This window comes from Tamandua tetradactyla, chromosome 3 (assembly GCF_023851605.1).
Source record: "Tamandua tetradactyla isolate mTamTet1 chromosome 3, mTamTet1.pri, whole genome shotgun sequence".
NCBI lineage: Eukaryota > Metazoa > Chordata > Mammalia > Pilosa > Myrmecophagidae > Tamandua > Tamandua tetradactyla.
Window position 1 is genome coordinate 151273680 of NC_135329.1, and position 25446 is coordinate 151299125.

The window sequence follows — 25446 nt, forward strand, 5'->3', positions numbered from 1 at the left end:
GTTTTATAAGAAAGAAGGGAAAGTATGAGGGTTTCTGTCAACACACCTAAGACAGACACCAGCGCATCACAAATATCCTGACCAGCCTCATTTTCTATGAAACAACTGTATTGTGCATAATCCTCTACTGTGCTTTCAAGAATTTCCAGTATCGTTGATTTTTCTGTCATGGTAATACTGCAATTCTGAGACTGTGAAACAGGGAATTCATTCTTCATCCAGGTCACTGAGATTGGAGGTGTACCAGTAAATGTAGCCTCAAGAACTATGGGGCATCCCGACTCAACACTGAAATCAGCCAATCGTTTCACAAAGCTGGCTGGTTCTATAAAAAGAAAACATGAGGGGAAAATTCACATCTTCAATGAAGACATAGGAAATTAAAAACAAATACATGAATTGGAGAAAAGGACAAACCTTTGACAAAAAGATGGACGGTACAGGAAGCACTACCAGCATCATTAGTTACAAGGCAAGAGTAGTCTCCACTCTGTAATGGCTCCACCTCTAACAACTCCAGTTCTGTGATGTAGTCTTCCAGAGAGATGGTGCATGACTCCCCTGGCACTAGTTCCCTGGTGCCTTTAAACCATTTGACTTTAAAAGGAGGAGTGCCTCTAAAGACACTAGTGAACGTGAGGCTCATTCCAGGCAAAACTTCCAGAGACTCGGGGGTTTGTTCAAAAGATGGTGGCTCTAGATAACCCAGGGTGAGGTAGGGAATTAAGAGAAAAAAGAAATCCAAGTCAGAGGTGTTGTTGCTACTTGAAGAAAAGTGAAACAAGAGTAAACACGAAGACAAAATAAAGGAATTTCCCACAAGGCAAGAAGTAAGTAAGATACGTGAAAGAAATGTTAGAAGAGTAGCAGCCCACCCCTTGCGCACTAACCTTGGACAGTCAGAACTGCTGAGCATTCATCAGAACCAGCTACGTTGGCAGCCACACAAGTATATGTCCCTGTGTCGGAGGGTTCCAATAAGCTCAGATTCAAAGTACAGACATTTTCCGAAAAGCTGGACTGACATTTGGGCCCACTAACGATCTCATTTCCATCCTGAAACCAGCCAACTGAAATTGGAGCAGAGCCCGAGACTCGGCACTCCAGAACAACTGAGGCACCCAGGACAGTCTTGACATCTTTCAACTTGCGGATGAAGGAAGGAGGCACAACCCGATCTGTGTGGAGAAAGGTAGTGGTTTGTTTAAAGAAAGCTTTTTGTTTTGTTTTTCTTTTCTGAAAAAATCATTTACTAGAAAAACTTCACACTACTCACCCGAAACATGGACAGATACAGTGCAGTTACTTTTACCAACACTGTTTTTTACTTCAAAGCTATATAACCCCTTGTCACTCATTTCTGCACAGGGGATTTTAAGAGAAGCGACTTTCTTGACAAATGTAATGTGATGTTTGCTATCTGCAGATAATTCTCTTCCATCTTTGAACCACTTGGTTGAAAGTTCTGGCGTTCCAGCCACTACACACTCTAATGCAAAAGGATTTCCAGTAGTGACTGTCATGGGTTCTGGCTTTTCTATGATTCTGGCTGGTTCTAAAAGAAGAAATATATTGCCATTGAAAACAAAGTTACTTTCTGCACTAAGAGTGTAAACAATATATGATTGGGAAAGTACAGTATTTGTAGAAATGACTGTGGATGACTACCTTTATTTTTTTCAAGAGCATTTTGTTACTAACCTAGTACAGTCAAGACTGAAGAACATTCCCTCATTCCAGCATCATTTTTGATTTGGCACACATATTTTCCAGAATCAGATGCTTCTGGGCTCCCAAGTTGGAGGGTTGCGATGTTATCAACGAATGAAATCCTAATGCGTTCACTTTCTCTGATAACTTCACCTTTGTCTTTCAGCCAAACAACAGAAATTGGCTGGAAGCCTTCCGCCACAGCCTGCAACTCAACAGCATCTCCAAGAAGGGTTGACGTGTCAGTTAGTTTTTTCACAAATCGTGGAGGTTCTAATGAAAGAAATGAGTGGTCACAGGAAGAAATAATAAGAATTACAGTACTGGTATTAGTCAAGCAAGAAGAGATGAAGAGAGGAAAGGAAGGGGCATATCGTTTTGTACCCATGTATACAAACCTTTGAATTTGACAGTGCAGACACATGTGTCACTTCCCACCTCATTAGTAGCTCGGCAGTGATACTCCCCTATATCAGAGGCTTCAAGATTAAGGATATGAAGACTGGTATCAAAGTTTTTCGAGGTGATTTTAAATTTCTTGCTGCTTCGAACCTGTTTTCGATCTTTAACCCACACCACTTCAAATGGGGGAGTTCCCGAAATTTCACATTGGAAGACAACATCAGAACCTTTAAGGGCTCCTACTGGAGGAGGCTTCTGAGTAAAAATGGGAGGTGCTATCAAAAGAAAAAAATAAAAAGGAATAAACATTTTAGAATCTAGAACCATTAAGAGTGAGTGGTGTGACCATATGACAATATGCTGACACAAATGACAACAGACAATGACAATTCATAAAACTAGTTTTAAAAACTCCAAGCAAATAACTCTGCCTAGTCGCTTTTATTTTGGTGCTTAGAACATTGCTTAGATGGGATCCAAGTCAGAGGCAAATGAAGAAAGAAGTTTAGTGTCGTCTAACCTTTAACTGTCAGTGCTGTGCTGCAGGTTGCATCACCAACGCTATTATGAGCTTCACAGATATAGTCGCCACTGTCCTCAGCGCTGGCTTCATTGATGGTAAGCAATGCCACGGAATTCACGAAGGACATGTTGTATTTCCAGCTTTCATGAAGTTCACTGTCATTTCGGAACCACAAGACTTTGATTTCTGGGGACCCATATATTTTACATTCCAGTTGAATGGATTCTCCCTGCTTTGCAACTTTTGAAGCTTCCAATTTCTTAATAAACTTTGGAGGTTCTAGTAAACCAAAGGAAAAAGGCAGTTCAGTCATATTAAAAGAGCTTACGTTTGTAGCGGAAGGGTCTATAAGTTCATATTTAAACCAAACAAGTTCTGTTTTCTACCCAACAGGCTTTTCATGTTTTTTAGTAGACAATATGGTTGATAAGTTTATTTTTGTAGCTAAAAATTAAAAAAAAGAAATTTTCCTTTTCATTCTTTTCCTGTTATGTGACATTCTGATTTATCATTACTAAGTTTTGATCAAACATACCGATTCATACATTAACTTGTATAGTTTTAGCTTTTTAATGTTTATTTTTAGCTACAAAATTATTAAATTTGTTAAATTTCTATTAAATATAACTCTTTAAGGGGATTACACTTAAAGACAGACAACTCACAGAACAATATAAAGAGAAAAAACACCTTTGATTAATGTTGTCTCCAACACTAATGTCTGATTTCTACCATGACCCAGTTAGTTGGTTTTTCACAAACATTTAAAAACTAAAGATACTTTTAGAAGACAACTACACAAATGTGGTAAAGAACCCATGTTGGGAAATGTCTTGCATCGGTACCTTTTACACTGAGTTGCGCTGAGCACATGTCTTTGCCAACATCGTTGGTTGCTTGGCAAGTATATTGACCGGAGTCTCCTTTGCCTACTTTAAGAATCCTAAGATGGGGAGTGTTTCCCACACATGTGATTGTATAGTTTCCTCCAGGACGGATCTCCTTGTTGTCCTTTGACCAAGTGATTCTCATTGGTTGGGCACCGGTAACATGACACTCAAAATCAGCACTTTCTCCAGCAATAACATCTATAGATACAGGTTTGATGTCAAAGAACGGAGACTTCTTGGGTTCTAGAAAATGAGAGGAAGAGGCAATATGTATGGGTTTTCATTGGCCATTTCCTACTTTGACATGAAATAAGAAGTCATGATTTGCCTAGAGAAAGATTAACATGGAAACAAACCTCTTGCTGTTAGTCTAGCACTAGAAGATGCCGTTCCAAGTGGATTGGAAGCAGAACAAGAGTACTGGCCAGAGTGACTCAAATCAGTTTGCAAAATTTTTAAAGTTGCCACATTATCGATGAACGATGTCTGCAGATTTTCATCATCTCTTAAAAGTACCCCATCTTTATACCAGCACACTTGGATGGGTGCTGAGCCATTTAATCGACAAGTGAGTGTGACTGGTAACCCAACAGTTTGTTCAATGTCCTTTAATTGTCTTGCAAAGGAAGGTGGGAGTTGGCGCTCTGTAGGAAAACAAGGAATACTTGAGGCATTAGTGGATGAAATAAAAATTTCCCTCAAAAGATAAGAGTTTTCTTTAAGATGAGGAAAAAAGACATTTTCTAATTTCTAAAATAATATTATCACCTTGAATTCTGAAGACAGTCTTAGAAGAAGCCGTTCCTATATTGTTTTCTGCTATGCATGTGTACTCTCCACTGTCATTGATAGTCACTTTATTAAAAACAAGTGTGGCTACATTGTTTGTAAAGTAGGTCCTGTATTCAGGAGTTGGCCGTAACTTAGTGTCTCCTTTGTACCAAGACACTGTAATTTCTGGTGTCCCAGCAACCTGGCATTGTAAAGAAACCGAGTCTCCAACTGCTGCTTCCAGAGGTTCCAATTCCATAACAAAATAAGGTGGTTCTAAAGAATAAAGGCTCACAGTCAGCAATAGGAATTAAAGAAAACCAGACAAATCCATGTCTAATGTAAGAAGAATGCAAATCATTTATGAGAGAATGAAGAGTACAGACCTAATGTAGAGACCAGAGCTTCACAAGCATCCCTTCCTGCTTCATTTTCAATTTCACAGGAATACTGTCCTGCATCACCTTTTGTGCTACTGAGAATTTCTAGGATGCAAGTTTTCTCTGTAGTGACTATATTGCATTTTTCAGACTGAGTTATGTTAAAACCATCCTTTTTCCAAGTGACTGTAACTGGAAGTGTTCCAGTATAAGTACTCTCCAGAATTATGGATTTCCCTGGTTCTACAGCATGGTCACTTAATCTCTTCACAAATGAAGCTGGTTCTGGTGAGTGACAAAGCACAGTAGTTAAACACAATAAAACACACCAAAAACAATGTCAGTACACAGGAAACAGGAAGAGTGAATGCATTTGAACAAACCTTTTACAAAGAGACGAGTAGTGCAGGATGTTTGGCCAGCATTGTTAGACACCACACAGGTATACTCCCCACTCTGAGATATGTCAACATTAAATAATTCCAGTTCTGCCACAGTGTCTTCAAAGTAGATGTTACACCTGTCTCCTTTCACCAGTTCTCTGGCACCTCTGAACCAGCCAACCTTGAATGGAGGGGTTCCTCTAATAACACTCGTGAAGGTTACATTTTTGCCTGGTAGTACTTCCAAAGGTTCAGGTTCCTTCACGAAAGAGGGTGGTTCTATACAGACATGAAGGACAACGAAAAGATCCAGTAAGCTTCAAATGTCATCATAATTTCAGATCAAAATAGAAGAGCACCTTTGAATGTAGATCAACCAGGTTGGGGTCCCAAAGAGGAATTTGCCAGAAAGGGTTGCCTGCTTAACACTGACCTTGTACAGTCAACACTGCACGACACTCGTCAGAACCAGCAACATTAGCTGCCATGCAGGTGTAATGGCCCATATCCGATGAGTCCAGAGAATTCAGCTGCAGCATACAGACATTATCTGAAAATGTGGTTTGGTACTTTGCTCCGCTGACAATCTTAGTTTTCTCATGAAACCAGGCAACAGAGATAGGCGATGATCCAGCTACTCTGCACACCAAGACGCAAGAGCTGCCCAGTACCCCACCAGTGTCTTTCAGTCTTCGTGTGAAAGAGGGAGGGACCATTCGGTCTGTGTGAGGAAAGGCAAAAGACTCATCGTGATTTGAGAGAATGGAAGAGATTTGAAAGGAGGCAGCTTGTTAAAGGAGTTTGCATAAGCCACTGGCAGGAAAAAGCAGAACTGACCTGAAACGTCAATCACAGCTGTGCAGCTGCTTTTTCCAACATTATTTTGAACCTGGAAAGTATATGTTCCTGCATCTTGCTTTTCAACAGAGAGAATCTTTAAAGAAGAGATCTTGTTGTAGAAGCTAAATTTGTGCTTTTGGCTGCTGGTCAATAACTTTCCATCTTTGTACCATTCAACGGCGAGTTCAGGAGTGCCAGCCACCTTACACTCCAGAGTGCACGTTTCTCCTACAGTCACTGTCATTGATCCCGCCTTCTCGACAATGACTGCGGGCTCTGAAATAAACGTGATATCCATCTGTCAAAGTCGGGGGCCTTTACTATGCTTCTGCAAATTCACTAAGATTGTTTTTTCCAATGGCAGGGTTATGTTAGGGCTCTCACTCTAGGTTTTAAAATGTGATTCCATTATTACATGTGGTCAGAAAATTATCTGAGTTATTGTTAAGAAATACATATTGTGCAGTAGTCCACTTCCCAAACAATTTTGACTATATACATTAGGTAATGTATACTGATTTGCATTTGAGCCTCTTTGGAGCAAAGGCTATGTGTTGTTATGAATTTTTGCTGTACTTTAAGATGTGAAAGACCGTTTTTAGAAAGCCCTTTTCCAGACAATTCCTAAAGTGAAATTTAATGTGACCTGAAGATAAAAACTCAAGTCTTTCCTCTCAAACTTTTTATCTTTAGGAATTCTGTCAACTTTAACAACTAGTACATTGACAACCTCAGAACTTCCTCGTTGTAAGTGCTGAGTTCCCAATTATTTCAGGTCCAAGCAAAAGAAATCACAATATCTGCTAATCCATTTAGAACAATAGTAAATAAGCAATACAACTAACGGCTAATTTTTGTTAGAATCATAGAAACTGAGAGATAAGTGCTTGAAAGATCAATTAGGTCCTTTCCCTTAAACCTTCTAAATAGGTGGGGATCAATTTAGTTCTACAAGAAATTCAGAAAAAAAATACATTCCCTCAGTAATTCTTAGTAACTCTTTTCAGTGTTTGACACCGGTTTCTAGCAGGGGTCATTGTACCAACCTAAAACAGTCAGTGTGGCCATGTTCTCCCTTATTCCACCATCGTTCTTGACTTGGCAGATATACTTTCCAGCATTAGCTGGTTCTGCTTTTGCAAACTGTAGAGTTGCAATATTTTCCACAAATGTAATTCTGATGTTTTCACTTTCTCTAATCACTTCTTCCTTCTCTTTAAGCCACTGAACAGAAATAGGCTGGGTGCCTTCTATGGTTGCTTGCAACTCAGCAGGCTCTCCAGCTACCACAGTGAGGCTGTTCAGTTTGGAGACAAATCTTGGTGGTTCTGAACAGGGAAAGATGGATGGAGATTGTTGAAAGGTTATGCAGATAATGGAAGAGAAAAAAATTAAAAATGTGTACATTCCCAACACTTCTACCACATTCAGCAAATCTGCTTACCTTTTAACATTACAGTGCAAATACAAGTATCGCTTCCCACTTCATTCTGTGCTTTGCAATGATATTCACCAATGTCTGAAGTTTCGACATTTAGAATGTGAATACTTGCATGGAAGTTTTTGGATGCGATCTTGTATTTCTTGCTACTTCGGAGTTGTCGCTTGTCTTTATACCACACCACGTCAAATGGTGGTGTTCCCGAAAGTTCACATTCAAGACTAACTTCAGTGTTTTTAAGGGTTTCTACTACAGGAGGGATGCTGCTAAAAACAGGTGGTTCTGTAAAAAAAAAAAAAAATTGGGCTATTTAATCCCACAGAATGAGGGGTTTTATTTCTCTGTTTTAAATGAGAAGAAAGGCTCAAGATGCTATAATGGCCAGGTGGTATCTAGCACTGCCATTGAAAGAAGCAATTAAACTCACTCAGCTAAGGTAGTTAAGAGAACCCAGTCTAGACTCTTGGGCTCCTGACCCAGCAGCTCAGCATTCTGCCTATTTAACCTTGCAAATTTTTCTTGGACTATAAAGATTGATACAAAATTTGCAAGAAAAGTATATTGATTAATATGACTTCCAGAAGTATGGAATCCTGACTTTGGGGACGAATGCTGTTTGTATATTCCTTCCAGTTGAGTCACTTGGAAGTCATCCACTACATCTGTGACCAAAGCCTTCCATTTCAACACACAGGAATTGCAATAATCACTTCCCAATTTGACAAACATGGGTTTTGTGACAAAAAAAAATATTGGAAATGGCAGCAGAAAATACTGGTACTACTTGTACCAAGATAGAGTGATATAATTTTTAAGAGATAGGAACTGATTCTTGAGAGAGAAAAAAATATATAATCATTCTATTTTAAATGTCAGGTTACTACCTCTATTGCCTTCACCTTATGCATATGTAAAAATGTTCCTTGTTATTAGTGGTGACAATTAAAGTGAGGATGATGATATATTTGGAAAATGATGGGAGGCAAAAAATAATTTTTTAAATGTTTACTCTGTTATTTTGGGCATTTCTGAAACATAAACTTTGAGCTGCTCAGTCAATGTGTTGAGGTGATCAGAATTATGTCTTTGAAATAACAGGAAAAATATCTCAGAATGATTAGCTACATGTAAGCACAGCTTAAGGGGATAATATGTAAAAAGGGAAATAATAGTGATCTGGAAAAATATTCTACGATCTCAAAGGAAACTAAAGTGACAGTAAAAGAATAAAGGGCTGTGGTACCCAGGGGAGAAAAAGGTGGGACTCAGTTAATAAGGAGCATAAAGAAAAAGATTTCTACCTTTTACTATAACCTTGGTACTGCAGCTTGTGCTGCCAGCAGGATTCTGAGCCTCACAAATGAAATCCCCACTGTCCTCAGTACCGAGATTGTTCATCTGTATGACTGCTACTGAGTCAATGAAAGTCATTCTGTATTTCTCACTGGCTGGAATTTCATGTTCATTCCTGTACCACACAACTCTGATATCTGGGGACCCAGTTATCTTGCATTCAAGTCGTGTGGAGTCACCCGCTTTCACTATTTTGGTTGCTTCTAATCTCTTAACAAACTTTGGTGGTTCTAGAGAGGCAAGGAAAGAGGAGATTATGAGGGAACAGAAATTAATAACAAGAGTTAATAGGTAGTATGCAATAAAGAGAGAACCAAAAACAATGTCTGGAAAATACAGTCTATTGCATTAAAAAGAAAGATACTTTCTTGATCGGCAAGACGCATGGTAAGAGATCACAGAAAGACCCAGAACCACAGTTACACAGAAACATAAAATAATTAAACAAATTTGCACACCTGTCACAAGCAACATTGTAGTACAGGAGTCGCTACCGACATCATTGGTAACTTGGCAGGTATATTGCCCAGTCTTGGAAGCATCTACCGAGTAGAGATTTAAGAAGCTCGTTGACCCTTCTAAGCCAATAAAACACTTAGGTCCAGAGGCAAGTTCCACATCATCCTTAAACCACTTTATTTTAAATGGTGGCGTTCCTTTTAATACTGCTTTAAATTCCACTGTAGAATCAGGTATGGCTTGTTGTCGCTCAGGTTTCACTAGGAAACTTGGTGGTTCTATAGATTTTAAGAGAAATATATTTAAATTCCTCACAGTTGCATTATTTTGATAGTTAATAGGCCCATAAGAAGGCACTATTGAAAAGAGGTAGTGATGGAATATTTCTTGAACTCAATGAGTAAGTATGCAAAGAAACAGAATTTTTGAGACTTGTAGCTCTAAAGAATACAAAGGTGAAAGGGATCCGATTTTAAATCATTCACAAGGAAGAATCAAGAACAGGCAAAGAAATCCTAACCTTTCACAGTTAAGATGGCACTGCATGCATCATCCCCAGCTACATTGGACACCTTGCATGTATAATTTGCAGTATCTTCTAATTCCAGATTATTAATTTCCAGTGAGGCGGTGTTCTCATGACACACAAGTCTATATTTTGCACTTGTTGATATTTCTTTTCCATCTTTAAACCACTGAGCACTGATAGGAAGTGAGCCAGAAAGCTTACACTCCATATGGACAGAAGAGCCCAGGATTTTGTCCATTTTGGTTAATCTTTTGATGAATGATGGAGGAATATTTTGATCTGTCCAAAAAACAGTAAAACACACTCATTAACATGTTGCCATTTGTTTACAAAGGACATTTTGTAAACAAGAGAAGGAGATAGGAAGGTGGGGGGAGAAGGGCAGATACAAACCTAATACTTTAAGGTAGGCGTCACAACTGCTGCTTCCAAAGTCATTTTCCACCTTGAAAGTATATTGACCACTGTCTTGCTGCATGACTGACTGAATCCTAAAACTGGCGACATTATTTTCAAAACTCATTGAAAAGTACCTACTGGGCACGATTGGCTTCCCATCTTTAAGCCATTTGACTTTGAGTTCTGGTGTTCCAGCCACAACACATTCCAAGGTCACTGGGTCTTTCTCAGTGACATTAACTGATTTAGCCTTCTCTATGATTTGAGCAGGTTCTGAAGTAAGAATTGAAAAGTATATATGATACATTGATATTTCCAACAGAAATAAGGTGTGCTTATTAAATTTCTCCATTGACCAACTCTGAAAGAAAAGAGCTTACAAACCTTGTACTAAAAGGAAAGCATAACACCTCTCGACTCCTGACTCGTTCTTGGCCTGACAGGTGTATCTTCCGCTGTGTCCATTATCCACAGTTCGGATTTGAAGTGTGGCCACATTGTTCACAAATGAAATATGAACATTATCATCTTCATCAAGAATCTGATCATCTTTCAGCCAGGTTATAAAAATGGGAGGAGAGCCTGCCACGGTACCCTGGAAGGTGGCAGCACTTTTCAGAACAGCAGTGAGGTTTTCTATCTTCTTAGTGAACGATGGTGGTTCTGAGATTAAATAAGAGGTGCATGTTAATTGATCCATAATCAGATAATTAAAGAGCATCGCAGAATCATTATTTGGAGGCCTGCTTCTTGTGTGTAAAACTGACCTTTCAAAGAGACTCTAGCACTGCAAGAGCAGCTGCCGCCTTCGTTGGATATGATGCATTGGTATTCCCCAGTGTCGGAAGGGTCACACTTGGTTATATGGAGGTTAAACACTGACACTCTGTCAGTCAGTGTGTATTTTTTACTGCTTCGAATTTCCCTGTTATTCTTCAGCCAAATGACTTCAAATGGAGGAGTCCCTGTAACTTCACACTCCAGCTCCACGTCACTATCTTTCACCACTTCCTCAGGTTTCAACTCCCTGATAAAGGTGGGAGGTTCTAAAGATTCAGAAGGAAGACAGACACTTGCTTAGTCAAGGGAAGACCTGAAGCCTATCAGTCAGCACAACCAAAATGGCAAATAGACTCCAGAAACACACCTTTCACTTTTAATTCAATGCTGCAGCTTGCCGTGCCTGCATCATTTCGGGCTTCACAGACATAAGTCCCACTGTTTTCTACCCTGGCATCAGAAACTTGGAAAGTAGCTAAACCATCAATGAAGGACATGCCATGTTTCTTGATGGCTGTTATCTCATTCCCATCGAGATACCAAGAGACTTTGATTTCAGGAGTGCCTGTTATTTGGCATTCAAATGTTGTTGACTGCCCATTCCTTAATACTAAAACTGGACTGGGCTTCTTAATGAACTGGGGAGGTTCTGAAGAAGAAAAAAAGAAGTCATATTGAAAATATTTTAAACAAAGGCCAATGAGCAAAATGTCTTTCTTAAGTCCCCTACCCCCACCAACCCCAAGAAAACCTAGACTAGGAAGAAAGTGAGGAAGTATAGAGACCAGACCTTTCACAAAGAGAGTAGCTTTACTGGTAGCGATGCCAACATCATTGCTGAGTTGGCAAATGTAGGTCCCAGAATCAGCAGCTTTGGTTGAAAAGAGCTCTAGAACAGTGGAGGTGTCATCCTTCCACACCGAGCGAGCTGCTCCTGAGTGCAACTCTTTGTTATCTTTAAACCACTTTATTGTCATGGGTGCAGTGCCACCCACAAGAGCCTTTAATTGGACTCTCGTACTAGGATTGACATCTTGTGACTGCGGCTTTTCCACGAAGTAAGGAGGTTCTGGGAGTGAAAGAAAGAGAAGCAGAAGAGGAGAGGAAGATTAATTTTAGAACTCAGCAGTAAAGTTAAGAATTAAGAAATGAAAGGGCAGTACGTCCTTGTAGGTGGAAAGAAAAGTTGCCAACCTTTCACGGTCAGATAGCCACTGCACTGGTTGTGTCCTGCCTTATTGGTGGCAGAACAAGTGTAAGTCCCACTGTCTGTACCTTCCAGCTGACTGATTTCCAAGAAGGCGGTATTATCATGAAAAGAGAATTTGTATTTTTCACTAGCCGATATTTCTTGGTCATCTTTAAACCATTGGATGCTTATGGGATGTGACCCAGCCACTATACATTCTAAGTCAATAAAAGACCCTTTGATGCTGTCCATTTTCTTCAGCTTTTTGGTGAATGAGGGAGGTATGATAAGATCTATCCAACAAAAAAAAAAGAAAAAATAAATGTTAGCTCAGTCTACCGATTTGTATTTTTTCTTAGACTGCAAGAGTCAAAGGGGTACAGACATGCCCATTTCTTCTCCTTAGGAAAACAATACCAACCTAATACATTAATGCGAGCCTTGCAGCTACTTCTCCCAACATCATTTTGGACCTCAAAAGTATATTCTCCACTATCTTTCTTTTCTGTAGAAATAATCTTCAGTATGGAGACTGTGTCAGTGACGCTGATTTTATATTTTGGGCCCAGGGTCAGCTCTTGGCCATCTTTAAACCACTTGGCTGTAATCTCCTTAGTCCCTGAGAATTTGACCTGCAGAGTGGCTGGGTCTCCTTGAGTGACATCTATAGACACAGCCTCATCGGTGATTGTTGCAGGTTCTATCGAAAACAAAGGAATAGATGTGAATTGTGAATTGCTCTACTGACCAGCTCACTTGTCCATGTCTTCTTCCAACCCAAGGGAAATGTTCAGGACCAACCTTTTACGGAGAGTAATGCAGAGCATCTTTGTATTCCGGCATCATTTTTGGCCTGACAGAAATATTTCCCATCATGCTTTACTTCAATGCCACTGAGGTACAGACTGGCCACATTGTTCTCAAAGGTCATTCTTATGTTATCATCCTCTGTGATTTCATCGTTGTCTTTTAACCAAGTGACAGTGAGCGGCAAGGAGCCTTTCAGCGTGGCCTGGAAGGCAGCGGTGCCTCCTCGAAGGGAGCTGGTGCTCTCGAGTTTCTTTACAAAGGACGGGGGTTCTAGTAGAAGAAGGGATTCTCTGTCATTACCAGCCCTATTGCAAAACCGGTGATGTTTTTTACAACATCGACTCTTCAGAAGAGCCAGCCCATAATCTGAACCAATACTAACCTCTTAAAGTCACCCTAGCACTGCACGTGCTACTGCCCACCTCGTTGGTCACCCGACACTGGTATTCACCAGCATCTGTGGCCACAAACTTGAGGACCTGCAGGCTAACCAGCCGATCCTGAATAAAGGTCTTATGCTTCCTGCCACTTCGCAGCGTCTTGTTATCTTTGAACCAAGTGATCTCAAACGGAGGTGTGCCTGCCACCTCGGCCAGCAGCATGACATCGTATTCCTTCAGCACTTCAATCGGCTTAAATTCTTTGGTAAAGTAAGGTGGTTCTAAAGTAGAAGAGGAATTATTTTGAGTTAATGAGGGAGGGGTCTGCGCTATGGGCCACAACCTTGATTAAACGAGAGGCAGAGGGAACACAAACCTTTCACTATGACAATGCCACTGCAATGGTCACTGCCAGCCTCATTTTGAGCCTCACACATGTATTCCCCACTGTCTTCAACGGCAACATCTGTGAGTCTTAGAACTGCAGTGGACTCCACAAAAGACATTTTGTGTTTGCTGCTCTCCTTAACTTCTCTATCATTTGCAAACCATGTTATTTTAATGGGTGGGGTACCAGTTACTTTGCAGGTGAACTGGGTGGCGTCTCCCTTCTTTAACAGCTGTGATGGCTCTAACTTCTCAATAAAGGTGGCAGGTTCTGTGGAAGGAAGGGAGTCATTAAGAAACGTGAGGAAGAGGAAGGAACTTATAATAGCGGTAGTGCAAAGATGTCAAGAAAGCAATGCAAACCTTTTACAAACAAGTTTGCACTGCACTCCACCCCTCCAGCGATATTGGTGACTTTGCAGGTGTATGTGCCTGAATCGGAGGTTTTCACCGCATATAGTTCCAGGGAACTTTCTAAAGCATCTTTGGTAATATAGCAGCTTCCACCAGAAACCAGCTCTTCATCACCCTTGAACCATCTGACGGTGAGAGGGGCTGACCCTTGGAAAGTGCTCTTCAGACAGACTGCCGAGCCAGGCAGAACATCCTTGGATGCGGGTTTAGTTACAAAACTGGGTGGTTCTGAAGAACGGGTATAAGAAAGCATTTCATAGAGTTAGTGGGTGTCATGGAAGGGAAGAAATCTTAATTTGAACACAGTCTATAATAAGAACGAAATTCAAAGTCTCCAACCAACCTTGCACAATCAGGGCTCCACGGCTGTCTTTGCTTCCAACAGAATTTGTGGCTCGACAAGTGAAATTCCCCGCATCATTCATGTCTACTGTGCTTATCTCCAAAGAGGCTGTGCCTTCCACAAATGCTATTCGGTATCTGTCAGAAGCAGCTAGTTCTTTACCATCCTTAAACCAGGACACCCTCATCGGAAGGGAGCCAGCGATTTTGCAGTCCAGCCTGCAGGTCCCGCTAACGACACTATCCACGCTGCGTAAGGGTTTGGTAAAAAACGGAGCAATGTCTCGATCTGTTCACGGCACAAGAAGGGGGGGGGGGAAAGAGATCAATATGGGAAAGTGCTCCGTGATCTCTTTTTGGGCGTTCGTTTAGAAAACAATATGTGGCATTGTTTTCTAAAAATACTAACCTAACACAGTGAAAGTTGTTTCACAGGAGCTGCTGCCAACTTCATTGGAAATCTCAAACGTGTACTGGCCACTATCATGAAGTTCAGCCGAATAAAATTTGAGTTGGGCAACATTGTTTTTAAAACTTATTCTGTACTTTTTGCTAGCAATCAATGGTCTCCCGTCTTTGTACCATTTGGCCTTGAGCTCTGGGGTGCCTGTGACTGTGTACTCCAGTGTGGCGGGGTCTCCTGCTGTCACTTGGATCAGTTCTGCTCTCTCAATGATTTTGGCAGGTTCTACAATGGAATAAATAGTTAGGATTCCCCAGTGTGTACCGGGGTTTCACTTTAACTGGAAATATCATTTCAAAGGTAAAATGTTCCTGCACAAACCTTTAACTATTAATTCGCCAACAGATGTTTGGCTTCCTGCTTCGTTTTCAGCCAGGCACGTGTATTTCCCACCCAAACTAATCTGAACATCAGGAATGATCAAGACTGCAACACCATTGGAAAAGCTCATTTTGATTTTTCCGTCTTCTTTAATGACTTCTTGTCCTTTCATCCAAGTGACAGAAATGGGTTCGGATCCTCTCACAGCAGCTTGTAAGGTAACAGTTTGTCCTGCTAGTGCAGTAAAATCATCAACTTTCTTTACAAAGGTTGGTGGTTCTAGTTAAAGAAAAAGAGCATGCAAAACTTAGCAATTCCCAAACACTTGCAACGTCATATATATTTAAGAATTTTATCTAGATTACATTTATTTTGTCCAATGCTACTATCCCATAGTGATGGTTAATTAGAAAAAGAAATGTGTCTTTAAGAAGACTTATAATTCCACCCAAGATACAGAAGCATAGAAGATACATGGTCATCAGCTGATAAATGCCATATTAGGTAATTCCATTTTGTTATCAGGGAACAGATCTTCACCCTAGGTGGAGGTCACTGACTTTGTTCTCGAGGTCCCAATTCAAACCAAGGCAAAACATATATTCAGAAGATAGGAAAAGAAGAGAGAATACCGGTTTTTCTTCCCTGGTTTAGAAGAAATTGACTTTGGCAATTTATTAAAGAGATGTCAGTTTTTTGAACACTAACCTTTTAACAAATGTGTCGCGCTGCAGCCACACTTCCCAACTTCATTAGCAACAACACATTCATATTCGCCCACATCTGCGCTATTGAAAGAAAAGATCTCCAGAGACACAAGAGACTTCTGGGCAAACAATCTGTATTTTTTACTACTTCGAATTTGCTTCTTATCTTTGAACCAGCTAATTTCAAACGGTCCAGTGCCTGAGATTTCACACTGAAGTAGGGCATTTGTTCCTCTCACTATGTCTGCAGGCTCAAGAGTTTTGAGGAAAGAAGGAGGTTCTACAAAATCAGGAAAGCATTGTATAAATAATAGATTACAAGCAATTAAAAAGAAAATCTTTTCTCAGAAAAATAACAGACTAGAACTGAGTAAACAAACCTTTGATAACTATTTCAGTACTGCAGCTGTCACTGCCAACGTCATTCACTGCTTCACAAGAGTAATTTCCACTGTCTTCAACCTTTACATCCGTAATATCGAGGACAGCCTCAGAGTTGATGAAAGACATTCGGACCGTGTTACTTTCATTAAGCTCTTTGTTATTTTTAAACCAACTAACTTGGATCACAGGTGAGCCTTTCAGCCTACAATGGAGGCGTGCTGATTCACCGGGGAGCATTAAATAAGAAGGGTCCACCTTCTTCACAAAGGATGGTGGCTCTACATGAAGTTAACCAAAAAAAGAAGGAAAAATCACCTGAAGCATAAACTGCACACAAAAAATCAGACATATAGAACAGGAAGACACAACACATTTAAGCATCTTCATGAAACATCCAAAGAAGCGGTGATGTACCCAACAGCTTTCCAAGATTCTAAAACACTCTCCCATTCTCTTGATTAAAAACGAAAACAGAAACTACACTTACACAAAGAGCAATTTTATAGGAGAAGATATTAAAGGACTGCCTAGACACTTGAAGCTCATAGAAGAAAATTTAAGCAAACCTTGTTAATGGTAGACAGTTTTAAAATAACAAAAGTAAGTGAATTGAAGAAGATTGAAAGATAAAATTAAAAAAGTAAGGATTTTCCCCAAATCACAACAGTTGCTTTAATGCAATTTTTTAATGAACAAAGTGCTCTGACTGCATTGTTTGTTAACAATTTTTCTACTGAGGCTTCCTTTCAGAGAAGAAAGTGGAAAATATATTCATACATTCTTACCTCTAACAGTTACAGTTGTCGAAGAGGTGCTGCTTCCAGCCTCATTTGAAGCTGTGCAGACATAAGTTCCTGAATCTTTCAGTTTGGCCAGCGGAATCTCAAGTGATGCTATTTTATCTTCAAAAGAGATCTTATAATCTTTGCCAGGGGGTAGTTTTTTACCGTCTTTGATCCAGGTAACTGTGACTTTTCTGTCTTCATCTACTTGGCCCTCGAGGCGTACCTTCTTATTGATAGCTGATTGCACAGGCTCTAATTCTTTAATAAAATGCGGCTTGTCGATTATAGTCAACTCAGCTTGGCAGATGTCTGCTCCAAACTTGTTCGAAGCCTTACAAGAGTAAACCCCTCTATCTTGAATTGTAAGATTTGAGAGTTCTAAAATGTGCTTGTTCTCTGCGTCTGAAATCCTGCAGTGAGGTGAAGGTGACAGCGCGGCACCGTCTTTCTGCCAAATGGTTTCAATCACGGGGGTGCCCGACACTGTGCACAGGAACTTGGCTGCCTTGCCCACAAAAGTCGTAACTGACTTAGGTCTGGAGAAGAAGGTTGGCGGATAGGCCTCTGCAAAAGAAATTGTTTTGGCATTACATTGGGTCCCCACCAAAGCTCCTGCTGTGGTTATATATCCCAAGACAGGGAAAAGATAAATTATGTCTTTAGACAGAGAGGAGACATGAGTTAATATAGGGCAATGCATTAATAAGACTAAAACGTTTGTCATAAGAAAGGGATGAGACTGTTCTCTACATGTCTGAAACACAAGAAAGAACAAATGTTCCTTTATTCAGCAAATTGACTTACTGTTGCAAAAGATAAGTCCATTTTAGTGACTGACTGAATTATTTGAAAAGCAATTCAGCAAATTCTTTAATTCTGTGAGTTAGAAGAGTGTGTAAGGAAGATAAAGAAAATGTACTTGAGTCTCCTGAAGAGTAGGGATATTCAATGATAAGAAGATTGAAGTAGTTTTATAAGGTCCCTCTAAACCTCATGCCAACCACTAGCAAATCCTTAACTGGCTTAACTTTGAATGCATCCCCTAAACCAATTCAAACTTGTAAAAAAAAAAATAATAATGGCAATAATTTCCCCCATTTCTATTTTCATTTTGAAGCAAGCCTTTAGGGATCTCTTTGATTAAAAAAAAAAATCGTCATCTTTGTCCTTTCCTCCTATTATTTGAAGCTCAGGTATCAGTTTCATGATGGGATCAGTCTAACTCGGATTAAAAAAAAATTTTTATGCATTTTTATTGAAATATCCTCACACACCATACAATCCATCCAAGTATCAATCAGTGGTTCACAATATCATCACAAGCTGTGCATTCATCATCAGGCTCTAACCTGGATTTAAAAGTGCATAAATTTTATTAGGAATATTGCCACATACTTGATTGCATGGATCTTCTTTGAATACAAAGTGAGACTCACTGGTCACCACTGGCCTGCTTTTCTTAGAGTCCCATCGGGTTTTCTGATGTGTAAAAGGATTGTAGAGAAAAGGAAGCTACAGGGAACCCTGACTTTTTCAAGTCGAAGACATGCGCGGCATCTGCCCTTCCTTTCATGCTCTCACTGAACACCAAGAGACAGTCTCTGCACCCCACATTCAGGGCTTGGCTTTTCTCAGAAACAGGGATCACTGCTCTTTCAGGCCCCAGGCCATGCTACACACTCACACTTTGGAGGAAGAAAGAAAGAAAGAACAACAACAGCAAAGCAAGATGCTGATTTTTTGCTGATGAGGTCATTTTATAGCACTTGATAATCATTAATTATTCCACAGTCAGCCTCCATGTCAACAAGGAAACCTAGAACATAAAATCATGTAGTTGCTTTCTTTTTTAAATTAGGAATAAAGCCTAGAGTGAGACTCCTATTTTGTAGTGCTGTACTAGCTGCCTACCTCACATTAGGGTTTGTTTAATTTTAATCTCATGCTCTGACCTTTTTTTTTTTTTAGCTTGTAATTCTCTTAATTGGTTAAGTGGCTCCAGATTATTAAATAAATGGGGACAACATTTATTTTTCAGTAGCATCAAATTGTTCTGAAATGTTTCATAGCATGGGTCAAGTCAGACTATCAGTAGTGACCTCAGACATTTTATCAAGCTAGTCTTTTTTTTTCTTTTATTTTTTAAAGAGAGAGGACAAAGCAAAACAAAGTGAAATATAATTCCAGGAGCCTCTGCTCATTTGATTCCTTAAAATCGTTATCAAAATAATAACATATTTTTATTTTTTCTTCTTCAGCTGCTGTTAGAAACATGACTAGGAACAATGATTTTGTATGGCCACCTAGCTGTCATGTTATTCTGGTTACCATTTTGGTGATTGGTTTCTCCAGTTGGTCGGACCAGCTACGCATCTGTACAAAAAGCAAAAATATCATGAAAGGGGGTGCTGCCATCAGTGCCCATGCATGGCATTTACCTGTCACGGTGAGCGTGGCCGTGCAGCTGACACTGCCATAGTCGTTGGAAGCTTTGCAGGTGTATTCGCCGCAGTCCACAGCCTGGGTCCTCAGGATCTCCAGGCTGGAGACATAATTTGCAGATCGGATAGAACACTTGTCACTCTCGTAAATTTCTCGGCCTGCTTTAAACCACTGGAACCGGACGCCAGGGGCACTCTGGATCTCACAGGTGAATTTGGCGAGGTGGCCCAGAGCCACTTCCAGGGACTCGATTCTCCTCTTGATCACTGGGGCAGCTAGAAAGGGAAGCAGAGTCCATTAGCCTACCTCCTAAATGGGCGCGCCACTGTTCCCTTTTTCTTCTAATTTTTGCTGCTGTGAATGAAGTAAAAGTGTTGAAATTAGTGAGATGGATTGCAGCAGTTTGAGACAGGTGAAGGGAAAATGAGAAAGATTGTTGAAAGCCAAAGAAGACAATACTTTGCAGTGCATTGTGAAAAAATTATTAAAGTAGGATACTATTGGCCTACATGCATAACAACGTGAAATATTCTTAAACACACCATGCTTACTAGGAACACTGAAAAAAAACGTGAAAACAACCATGATATACTAACTAAAGTGATGAAGTGAAAAAAGAAATTGAAACAAGAAACACAAAGGGACAGCTAATCATGGTTATTTTGAATTCATGGAAGAGGTTGGTGATTTAGGGATGGCTAAGTATTCACTGACAGCTTTTATTACCTGTCATTCATAATGTAGAATAAACTTGCATATTTCTTAAGCTGTGAAACTTATGATATTTCTATTTTAAAAACGGATTAGATTAGGTATGGTATTAAGCACACTCAAAAAGGCAGTAAGGGGTAAAAAAGGAGGGACGTTAATAACCATGATTATGTCTCTGATTTCATACTTATTCTAAATAACTGGCATTCTGGCAATGGCAGGTAAGTGAAAATTCAGTGATGAACCCAAATCATTACAATCCAGTGACTGTTAGAGCTTGATCCATTTAACCTTTAAAATCCAACCTCTTTTTACTACAGTGAGTTTGGCCGAGGTTGCCGCTCTTCCGTTGTCGTTTGAGGCCTCACAGGCATACTCTCCTTGATGTTCTTCTGTATCTACTCTGTCGATCACTAGCGTGTATGTATTCTGGTCTTGTAAACACTTGAACTTTTCATCTGAAGGCACCAGTTTACTCTCAAAATACCAGTTCACCTGTTTAGCGTTCATTATACATGAGGTCAGGGTTACAATGTCCCCTTCCTTAGCAATGGTGTCCACCAAGGGTGTTTGTATAACTGGACCACCCTCTGTGATTACGCTCCCCTCAGCTTCCTGGGTCTTTTCTACATCAACCTCCTCAGTACCACTTTCAGAGGGCTCCTCTTTCCCCTCAGATAGCTTCAGGATCTCGTCCTCTTTTTCACCAGAGGTAGCAGGTGAAACAACCCTGTCACTATCGGTCGTGGTATCTGAGACCTTGACCTGACTCTGCACTTCAAAAAGGCCAACCTCTTCCCTTGAGACAAGATATTTAGTTGTGACTTCTGGTTCAGTGATTACTTCAACCTTCTGTGAAAAAGAATCCATGGCAGCCTGCAAATCTGTTTTGGTTCGTTTCTGAATTCTGGGATCCTCAGCTGCTAAGATGTTTATTTCTTCACATATAATAGAACACAAAGCATCCTTGAGTTCTGTTTTCAAGTTCGCCATTTGAGGATCAATGCCTTCAATAGCGATAGTCAATTCTTCTGTTACAGACTTCCCTGAAGTAATAAGGTAGGTGCACATGATGCGTTTGGGCTCTTGGGTTACATTTACGGCCTTGACCTCCACCTTTTCAATGTCTCTTAACCACTCAGAGAAGAGATTTGGTTGTTCACTGGTTACTGCTGCTTGCAGAACCCTGCGGATCTGGGTTCTCAGGTTTAGCCGTTGCTCTTCGGGGATATCAGAAAGCAAACTTTCCTTAGAAAGAATGTCCTTTCCCTGTACTTCCTGCACTCCCTTTATCACTAAGGGCTCTTTTTTACACTCAGTGGTTTGGCTCAGAGGCACCACCAAGTGATCAGAATGCTCTTCCTTGAGCAGTACCTGCGTTTCCTCCAGTGCCAGAAGAAACCTTAAGGACTTCCCTTCCTCAATCCTAACTGCAGAATCTTGCCTTGCACTTTCTAACTGATCCACACTTTCCATCAAAACTCTACCTTCTTCAGTGCACGTGTGTTCTGAAGGGACCTGGGGTTCGTAGTTGACCTCACAGGTCACGACATCAGGACCCTTCAAGCTTTCCACGGATTCCTCAGCTAAGCCCTGACTCAGGATGTGAGCACTTTGAGCCCCTTGCTTTTGGAGAGGCACTCTTTGCTCTGTGTCTACTGCAGATACCGTCTCTTCTTTTGGTAAAGGTACTTCCTCAGTCACAGTGCTTGGACATGCATATGTTGGGGGTTCCGTTGAAGACTGTGGGTAACTTCCTTCAGGTTCAGCTAATAAAGTTTTCAGAGGCTCAGCTCTTAATGAACTAATCTCGTTTGTGAACACAGCACTTGGAAAGATTTCTTCTGTATCTGATAGAACCACCTGTGATGTAGTCTCTTGAAACATTAGCATATCTTCTTTGGTGAGAGTTTCCTGGGACTGGAGAGTCTGTATCGGGAAATTGGGAGGTGATTCCTTGACAGGCTGAAGGCAAATTGTGCCATCGAGGGAAAGAAGTTCCCTGGTGCTTTCAGCAGTGGATATAAACTGCTCTGATGTGACTATGGATTGCAGTTGCTGAGTTCCTAAAGTACCCTGACTGCTCAGTTCACAGGCTTTAAAAAGTTCCTTGTAAGAAAGCTGTTGCTTATCTTCTGCAATTAAAGCAGCTTTCAAAACGGTGTCCTTTACAAAAGCTGTAATTTCCTGTTCTGAGTCAAATGCCTCAACTGCAGCATTCTTTAAGGACATTTGTGCAAAATCTCTTTGAGAAAGTTCCTCTTCTTCAGGAGCCTCTGACATGGACTTCACTTTGCAGGGAGAATCAGTCATGTCTGCATCTTCCAGAAGCACAAGGAGCTCTGCAGCACAAGTGGACTCACCCCATATGTTCTCTGCCTTGCAGATATAGAGGCCGCTGTCTTCCCTCTGAGGGTCATTGACAATGAAGGTCCCGGAGCCATCGGGATTATGAATGATAGTGTAATAAACATTGGTGCAAAGCTGCTTATTTTCTTTGAACCACAAAATGGTGGGTCCAGGCTCTCCAATTACCTTGTACTCAAAGACGGCGGGGAGCCCTTGAGGACAGCGAATTGGTTTTAACTCCTTAAGGAAGTAAGGAGGACACGGACCTTTGAGCTTTTGCAGAGATTTCTCCAGGGCTGATTCAGCTTCTGTTTCTTTGTGTCCCTCTCCCATGGGTTTTATTTTTAGAGAGGCACTACATACTGCCTTTCCGTGTTCATTACTGGCAATACATGTGTACTCTCCCTCATCCTCAAATCTGGTGAGCAGGATGATCAGGCTATAATCATTACCATCAAAAACAAATTTGTAGTCAGCTGAAGGGGTCAACATTACTCCATTAAAGAACCACTGAATTTTAGGCTTGGGAATGCCAACCGCAGTAACAGACAGTTTAGTTACATCCCCTATCCTTATTTCAGCGTTCGACAGTTCTCTGATGAAAACTGGGACAGTGCCTTCCTTTTTGGAATCAAATTTAGTTGTATGAACTGGAAGTTCAGAAAAAAGTTCAAGTGTTTCATTCTTATTAAATAACAGGTCAGCACTATAGGTTTGGAGTCCATCCTCAGCAGACAGAAGAGAACTAGAAAATTCTGTATGGGGAAAAAGGATTATTATTTTACTATAAAATTTTATCTAAAAAAAAAAAAAAAACCCAGATGTCAAAGAATTTGTATACCAATTAATGCCTTTCTTCTGCTGTATTCCTGAAGTTATTGGACTGTTCTGAGATTAATTTACCAAAAAGCCTCTTTCTACGTTTTTAACCTTAGTTTAGTATATAAAATTATCTGGCTATAGGTATGGTACAAATGCAATTCTTGATCCACCTCAGTTGTGTTTGAGTTTATAAATTTTAAAGATGTGCTTATGAGTTTTCCTTTGTGATGCAATCCCAACTCTAATGTTTGAAAACGCACTAGTTTTAATTGAAAACTAAATATTGAAGATAAAAGAATCCATGATTATTTAAACCAATAACTAAAAAGGTCCAGAACTATTTATATTTAGATTTCCTCGAGTTTAAGAATGAGCCGCATTGTCAAATTAAAGACTGATCATTTAAAACAATAACATGTTTGTGTTCTAGTTAACGCCCCTGAGCTGAAGCCATTATTAAAAATAAGAGGACACAGGAAATATTCAATTTACATGTTACAGGCCTTTTCTTGCCTGTGTAAATTTTTGTATTCTTTCAACAAAGCTTTCATAACAAGGCTTATGTTAAATCGATTTAAGTTAGTCTGGAAAACGAAGACTCAGAAATAAGAGAAAACAACTCCAACATTGAAATTTGGTTGTATTTTATTGTGCAAGAAAAATCTGTACAGAATTAGTGAACCGAAAAACAAAGCAGGAAATAACCATTATTCTTTAAACAGTATTATGGATGAAAGAGACACGTAATTTGATAATAAGGAATTAGTTTTTTCATAAATCTGTTGGCTATGTGGAACAGCTTTGTTAATACTTTCGTTACTTTACCAAAATGTAGTTTCATTATATCACAAGTTGAGTCCACTGACATAACATAGAACAGTCTTATCCCTTAATTCCTTTCTGTTCTATTGCATAAGCATAAGTCAGGATTCTAGTTTCTGATAGTTATAAAAATATTAGTAAAAGTTACCTAGGGCATGTAGAATATATACTCATTTATTATCTCAATTAGTAAAGCCCTAAGGTGATTGGTAAATTTCACATACTAATGAGGACCACTTATCATTTTATTTGACCTAGAATATACTACTCATTTTAGCTTTCTCTTTACTTGAACTCCCAAAATATCTATAAAAAGAATGAATGTTAAATAAAGTTTAAATATCCCTACTCAGTAATATGTTGAAGCATTTTCAACTTTTTTCCCCTTACTTCTAAACATGGTATATTAACCATTAAAAATGATAGTACAAAATTCATATATGCTGTAAAATGAAAGACTGTAGTTTAAATATGTGTAATAGTAGCAACTAATAATCATGTCTAAACTCTACTATGTGCAATATAATTCTTTATTCAGCATTAGAGAAATTAATATTTCAGGCTCTTAACATATATAGCATTGAGTCAGAAATAAAAAAAAATTCCATTTAATTATCTACAACAATTAATAAGTAAGCCAAGTGTGGGCAAGGCTAATTTATCTTTATTCAGTCACTATTATTCTGCATATGCTCAAGTTCAATGTATCTGAAACTAGCAGAATTCTGATAGGCAAAACCAAATAAAGTCCTTTTTGTTACATGAAAAAAGCTACATTTTTTCGCCCTTTCTACAAATCTAATGGGACAATAAATTTTTTTTTCCTTTTTCTTTCTTTTTAAGAAATAGCTTTACACTGTCCCTATATCGTTTGGGTAAGGTATGCTCGTCATTATTTGTCATGACCTAATTTCTATTTTATTTAAACACCTATTATGTGACTAAGAGTAGAATAAATCCTTAAATCCTACCCTATAAAATTAGTTTTATTTCAAGTATTTATGATGTGACATTGTATCTATAACAATTACAGATATTGTCTGCCTACATATTGCTTATTAGTTGAAACAGAAATAATTGTCCCACTACAGCATATCTGTCTTGATGATATATGGGATTCAAAGCAGGTAAAATAAATGCTTTTTATTTGGAAGGTAAGCCTAACTTGTACATTCTACAATTGCTTCTTTAATTTGGAGACTTTTAGAAAATCCCATTGTGGGAACACAAATTTGATAGATGGATGCAACATAATGAG

The 25446-nt window shown here is 39.6% G+C and overlaps 1 protein-coding gene across 2 annotated transcripts in view; it reads right to left on the reverse strand.

The window, feature by feature from the left end:
- The window catches only part of TTN (titin), a 279196-nt gene that overhangs the window by 188142 nt on the left and 65608 nt on the right, over nucleotides 1–25446 (reverse strand). The window contains exons 46-83 of one of the 2 annotated variants that reach the window (XM_077154302.1): nucleotides 20501–23299; nucleotides 19481–19759; nucleotides 17043–17606; nucleotides 16254–16535; nucleotides 15875–16153; nucleotides 15167–15445; nucleotides 14792–15070; nucleotides 14384–14671; nucleotides 13990–14268; nucleotides 13616–13897; nucleotides 13242–13520; nucleotides 12851–13129; nucleotides 12471–12749; nucleotides 12055–12342; nucleotides 11651–11929; nucleotides 11228–11509; nucleotides 10848–11126; nucleotides 10465–10743; nucleotides 10075–10353; nucleotides 9673–9960; nucleotides 9152–9430; nucleotides 8642–8923; nucleotides 7344–7622; nucleotides 6946–7227; nucleotides 5897–6175; nucleotides 5493–5780; nucleotides 5060–5338; nucleotides 4683–4961; nucleotides 4294–4572; nucleotides 3882–4169; nucleotides 3481–3768; nucleotides 2633–2914; nucleotides 2109–2387; nucleotides 1702–1983; nucleotides 1277–1555; nucleotides 891–1178; nucleotides 418–696; nucleotides 47–325 (exon numbers count right to left, since the gene is read on the reverse strand). In XM_077154302.1, the coding sequence (XP_077010417.1) occupies nucleotides 47–325; nucleotides 418–696; nucleotides 891–1178; nucleotides 1277–1555; nucleotides 1702–1983; nucleotides 2109–2387; nucleotides 2633–2914; nucleotides 3481–3768; nucleotides 3882–4169; nucleotides 4294–4572; nucleotides 4683–4961; nucleotides 5060–5338; nucleotides 5493–5780; nucleotides 5897–6175; nucleotides 6946–7227; nucleotides 7344–7622; nucleotides 8642–8923; nucleotides 9152–9430; nucleotides 9673–9960; nucleotides 10075–10353; nucleotides 10465–10743; nucleotides 10848–11126; nucleotides 11228–11509; nucleotides 11651–11929; nucleotides 12055–12342; nucleotides 12471–12749; nucleotides 12851–13129; nucleotides 13242–13520; nucleotides 13616–13897; nucleotides 13990–14268; nucleotides 14384–14671; nucleotides 14792–15070; nucleotides 15167–15445; nucleotides 15875–16153; nucleotides 16254–16535; nucleotides 17043–17606; nucleotides 19481–19759; nucleotides 20501–23299 (13491 nt within the window). The remainder of the gene's footprint in view (nucleotides 1–46; nucleotides 326–417; nucleotides 697–890; nucleotides 1179–1276; nucleotides 1556–1701; nucleotides 1984–2108; nucleotides 2388–2632; nucleotides 2915–3480; nucleotides 3769–3881; nucleotides 4170–4293; nucleotides 4573–4682; nucleotides 4962–5059; nucleotides 5339–5492; nucleotides 5781–5896; nucleotides 6176–6945; nucleotides 7228–7343; nucleotides 7623–8641; nucleotides 8924–9151; nucleotides 9431–9672; nucleotides 9961–10074; nucleotides 10354–10464; nucleotides 10744–10847; nucleotides 11127–11227; nucleotides 11510–11650; nucleotides 11930–12054; nucleotides 12343–12470; nucleotides 12750–12850; nucleotides 13130–13241; nucleotides 13521–13615; nucleotides 13898–13989; nucleotides 14269–14383; nucleotides 14672–14791; nucleotides 15071–15166; nucleotides 15446–15874; nucleotides 16154–16253; nucleotides 16536–17042; nucleotides 17607–19480; nucleotides 19760–20500; nucleotides 23300–25446) is intronic. The other variant, XM_077154303.1, reaches the window with a different exon arrangement.